The 5,507-nt window shown below is 31.8% G+C and overlaps 1 protein-coding gene across 1 annotated transcript in view; it reads right to left on the bottom strand.

The window, feature by feature from the left end:
• The window catches only part of LOC106877401 (mucin-like protein), a 66,253-nt gene that overhangs the window by 8,940 nt on the left and 51,806 nt on the right, over positions 1-5,507 (bottom strand). Inside the window, exons 16-18 of the mRNA XM_052968486.1 lie at positions 4,183-4,346; positions 2,911-3,075; positions 441-557 (exon numbers count right to left, since the gene is read on the bottom strand). Of these exons, the coding sequence (XP_052824446.1) occupies positions 441-557; positions 2,911-3,075; positions 4,183-4,346 (446 nt within the window). The remainder of the gene's footprint in view (positions 1-440; positions 558-2,910; positions 3,076-4,182; positions 4,347-5,507) is intronic.

Below are 5,507 nucleotides of genomic sequence, written 5' to 3'. Positions count from 1 at the left end.
GCAAATTATATTTTTTTATATATTATTGTTTTATATATTATTTTCTTCATTTTGTACTTCTTTGTAAAAAAAACATTTTCATTCTCCTTCTTCTTGATAATTTGCGTTTTCGCAATGAAAACCGGTTAGAAGAAATCTTTATTAAAATATGCTTCCAGTTCAGCATTCTGGCTTTTTTTCATTTTCCTATATATATATATATATATATACATATATATATACATATATATATATATACATATTTACATTAATATATGTATTTACATTATACACACACATACATATATACATATGTGTGTATGTGTGTGTGTGTGTATGTTTGTGTGCGTGTGAGTGAATATGCATATATTTACATTAAGATATATGAAAACTTTATATAGGAACATGTTTACAAAAGAAAATGCACTTGCAATAAGACCAAATATTGGAGTGATACCTACTTTCACATCGTGTATTATCAACAAGTTGATAACCAGACCGGCACGAACATTGGAAACTGCCTTTGGTATTTATACAATTGTGTTCGCAGGTTAAATTCGAATCGCATTCATTTATATCTAACCGAATGAAGAAAATAAAATTATCATTGAATATAAATGTTCGTCAAGCTTGTTCATTTCATCTTCTCATATTAAAATTCTTAAGTAATTCTTAAAATGGGAGGAGATAAAATTGTGAGTTGTATTGAGATGAAACTATTAATGATAAGAACAAAGTTTTACTTACCGTTTTATTTATAGCATTTTTCTATTCATTAGAGAATCATGGGTTTGTGATAATTCTCTTATCAGCTAAATATTTCTTATCCATAATAAAGTCTATGTTTTCCCTTTTCTGTTTTCCCCGTGTTCCCAAGTTCTTGTATGTTTTTTTCATTCTTCCTGTCTTCCTGTCTGCGTACAGTTGACAGCATATACTTGACTGAATACAGCTCACAATTTTATCTCCTCCCTCTTCTTTTTTTCTTTTTCTTTCTCTTTCCCACCTTAAATGTCCACCTGCATTGATATGTAAACAACGAACAAAACTATCCCTCTCAAGTTCTTGCCGTATCAATACATTCATCTATCTCGCAGTTTGCAAGAATTTATAAGCCCTGCCCATTAATCCAACGGAATTTTTGATTAGTGTAGAAGTCGAAACGACAAGGAAATCCGATAAAAAAAAATAATGCAGAATTTGCCTCAAGAAATATGCATGCTGAATTAATGGGTTCCCGCACGCTCCATGGATATTATAAATATTATGGTTCTTTTCTGTTTGTCTGCCACTTTTCAATTGCTTCAAGTTTGCTCCATTTGATTTCAGATTTGATGTATTGATCTACTTTTGTGTGCTAATTGTTGAAATGCCTTTCATTGTCACCATAAATCAATATATAAATAGTTGATAACTTTTAAAGTTTGCAAATTTTGGATAATTTTATCCAATCGAAAGTCATAGGCATATTTATTACTATTGCCTGTTTCTATAGTAATAAGCCAAGTTGTCATCGAGCTGCTTACCAGTGTGTAGCTTATGTTGTATTTACAAACTGATAATTTACAGTGTGTTTTCGTTTGATACATTGGAGGAAAGCATATGAGAATAGATTCTTCCAAAAACCAGTGTTCAGTGATTTGTTTCACAATCCTGAAATTGCTGATTATAATTTTGAACATAGAACAGTAAACCACAGCGTTGGGTTTATCAACTCGAAAGATGGTATCCACACGCAACAAGTGGAGAGTAAATTCGCAATGTTGACATTATTGTTTCGTCGTCTTATGCACAAAATGATATACATACAATGACAGCTTCCATATCGTGTTTTCTGACGGGGAAAAAAAATTAACAAACTTTAAACCTCTGCAACTATTTTTAAGCATTTTTCTGGAACAAGTTAATTGGACCCTGAGATTCAGCGTGAAAAATTACATCAATGCCACTAAATCTGAAAATTTTCACTTTTTTTTTTTTAAATTTCAAAAAGTGTAGCCAAAGAGAAAAGAACCAGAAATATTTAATAATAGCTTGTGGATGTAGTATGGTGATCTCATAAAAATGCATGTCATGTTAAAACATATAGTAATAGAATTTCAATAGTGTAAAATCTCCATTCGTGAAGTATTTCTTATTATTAATATATTCACCCTACGCTACACTAAGTACTGCATACATGAATATCCCATATTGTTAACTCTACAGGTCTGAAATAATACACGGTAGCCAGAACTAGTAGCTTTTGTAAGCAGACAAATAGACACTTGTCATATGCAAAGTACCAAGATATGTGTGTGTGTGTGTGTATGTATGGGTGTATGATTATGTATGTGTGCGTGTGCGTGCGTATATGCATGTGTCTGAGTGTGTACATAAACTCTCATAATGAATATGGTTGTAAGTAATTATGTGTATTCTTCGATCGTTTAGCTGGGATAAAAGTTAATTTTTTAACCACACAATCCTATCGCAGCTCGTAATATTCGATGGTATTGTATATTAGTATACGGGGTTTCTAATAGATTAGATGACAACCTCGACCTATGCCTGTTAATTATTTGACTGACTCCCTAATGCAGAAAATAATATTTGAGCTTAATGCTATTTAAACTTATAAATGTAAGAGAAAAAAAAATGCTAAAAATTATATTTCTAATGTATCCATATTTCTACTTTACTGCATTATAAATGTATAGGTATTGTAACTGAGTTAGTACAATAAATTTGTCAGTTATCATAAATTTTGTTTATTAATTATTAATTACAGTTTATGCTTAGTTTATTAATTACTGTTTAAGCACTTGCAGATACTGTTCTTTAAATCCGAAAGAAACTCCTCTTTGCAGTAAATAAAAGATATATTAAGATGAAGTGAACTGAATGCTGTTCGGCGTTAGGATTAGAATACTGTGAGTAGACATATGTTACCTAGACAACGGAATGTTGCGTTGTTTAATACGTAACCCAGTGGACAATCACACCGGAAAGATGTATTTTGGGCTCTGTGTTCTTCTGCATCTAACTCTGTACAGTTTCCTATTCCAGGGCAAGGATCACCGCTGCATCCATCAAGGTCTTTTTCACAGTTATCACCTGTTGATTAAAACGTAATTTTATTATTAGAACGACAATTTTTAGAGAATTTATAATAATTTCGGACTGGTTTTCAATCCAATGCTTTACTGAAGTTGATTTATTTATTAAACAAAAGTGTAATATTGCTTTGATATAGTGTTCATAATGAAATAACGTGCTGGATTGTAAACACAACAAAAGTGATGATAGAATGAGTGATGAGTTAGATGAGAACCCAGCTAACTTCAAAACCCAGATATCTTCAAAAAGTGTAAACTATTACAGTAACCTTCGTAAAAATCGAAAGAAAAGACAATGATACATCTCTGGGCCAACATTTGGGCCGTATTTGTGGATGTCTTTTTATCAATCAGTCTGGTAGCTCTTTTCTGTATCAGGAGTAGTAGCCACGTGCACACAGGCATATAATTATACAGAGGTGAAACTTGCATTACATGGTCATTTGACCTGTTTAAAGCAGTGGCCAAATACCCATCACATAGCATATTAAAACGAAAATTACGTGTTTGACAATGTAGTCCTGTGTTTCCCTAAATAGGGGGAATAATCAGTGAGAAAATCTCTTTGATGATATGCCTACACATTCAAAGATGATCTAATACATCACAGCAACAGCAAATCTAACTACAATAACTTTACACAAAATAACATTGTGTTTATGAAAGTGCAAATCATAAAACCTGCTTTATGATTTGCAATGGGTCAATGACAATAATAATAATAAATGGCAACAAATACATAAAATGTAGTTAGGTTGGACCATTTCTTCAGGTTATTACATATTCCATCAGAATAGGACATTGCAGCATTCACTGAAATACTTTCTCGCCATAGAAACCTACTAATCTATGAGTAGAGACATGTATTTTGTTGAGACATGAACAATGTGCATCGGAGGTTCACATGCTAGAGACCGCCAAAATCTTTACTGCTTTAAATTGCCACTACATTTCATTTGTCTAAATTCTCATATAGATTGGGTTTGGCTAAGCACATACATTTAGTCAGCAGCTGTTTTTTTGTTTTGTTTTTTTCACAATATACATTATATTATTATAAATAAAATGTTCATATGAATTTATGCACACAATTTATAATTCTCACCATCATATTCTTCTTTGCAGTCACATGACTGCAGAATAAAGTTTTCTGTTCTGATTTTTGGGTTATCTTCTGCGCAGTTTCCGTGATCAGAACATCCACTGCATAGCGTAATATTCATAATGAATTCGGCAGAGGAAGCATTTTTGACATCATTAGCAACAATGCTGTAACAGATGAATACCAATATCAGTACGTACATTGATTTAACATACAACGTATTTTTAAGAATTCTGTTATGTCATTTCAACACTTAACTTGAAAACTTATTATTGTTGTTGTTGTTTATGCTGTTGTTGTTGCTGTCGATGATGATAGTGATGTGGATGATTACAACGATGGCGTTTCTATTTCGTAATAAGTCTACTCTGAGCAGTCCTGTGATCGAATTTATTCCTGTCATAACCGTATCTTCTGGTTTCCAGAAAATGTATGTTCATGAATACATTTGGAAATTATAAGTCCATTTCCTAGTCCAACATAAGTCCAACTATGTCCTAGTAGCGATTAAATAGGTAGAAAGAGGAAACAATACGCCGATGACCATAGGTTTTCAAATGTTGGTAAGAGCTTAAATATTTTGTGATCTTGAAGAGAAATGCAGCGTTTTATCAATTTATTAGCTAGGATTACCAGGAACCATAATCAGAGATTCTGATTCCAAACATTAAAGTGATATTCGTTTAACATCATGAAACTTTGATTAAGTAGCAACGCAATCAGTTTACGAATAAGGATGGATTTTTGAGATCGATGACAAAGATAATGGATCTTTGAAGTTATCAGAAATATTTTATATAACCATATCCTTGTTCATAATGAAAACATAATATAACACGCAACTACTTGCAAATTTCTGCAAATGGTTAGAAAAAATTCTTACAAAATCCACTATCTGCAAAGTTGACAAATAATTTCAAGCCGTTTCCGTTCAAACAGTATTGTAAATAAACAAAAGCTATTCTACGAAGGTCAAACACAGATTCCAACAATATAAGTCAACTTTTAAATCTTAGTCAGTTTTGTGGCAGTGTATCTGTATATATCAAAGCGGTAACAAGATGAAATATTTCGGTGGCCCACTGCTATATATATATATGTATGTATGTATGTATGTATGTATGTATGTATGTATGTCATTATTCAGTTTATTTCAAGATTTTTTGCCAATAGAGAAAGAACCGGTTTCTAACCTAGATCCAAGGTTGCTTCATTGGAATTTCAACATCAACAACAAGGAATTTTTGTTTGCATATATGTATGTATGTATGTATGTATGTATGTATGCATGTATGTATGTATGTATGTATGTATGTATGTATGTATGT

The sequence above is a fragment of the Octopus bimaculoides genome, chromosome 6 (genome assembly GCF_001194135.2).
Source record: "Octopus bimaculoides isolate UCB-OBI-ISO-001 chromosome 6, ASM119413v2, whole genome shotgun sequence".
Lineage (NCBI taxonomy): Eukaryota > Metazoa > Mollusca > Cephalopoda > Octopoda > Octopodidae > Octopus > Octopus bimaculoides.
The sequence above is the reverse complement of the archived record's forward strand: the minus strand, read 5'-3'. Positions and strand labels throughout refer to the sequence as shown.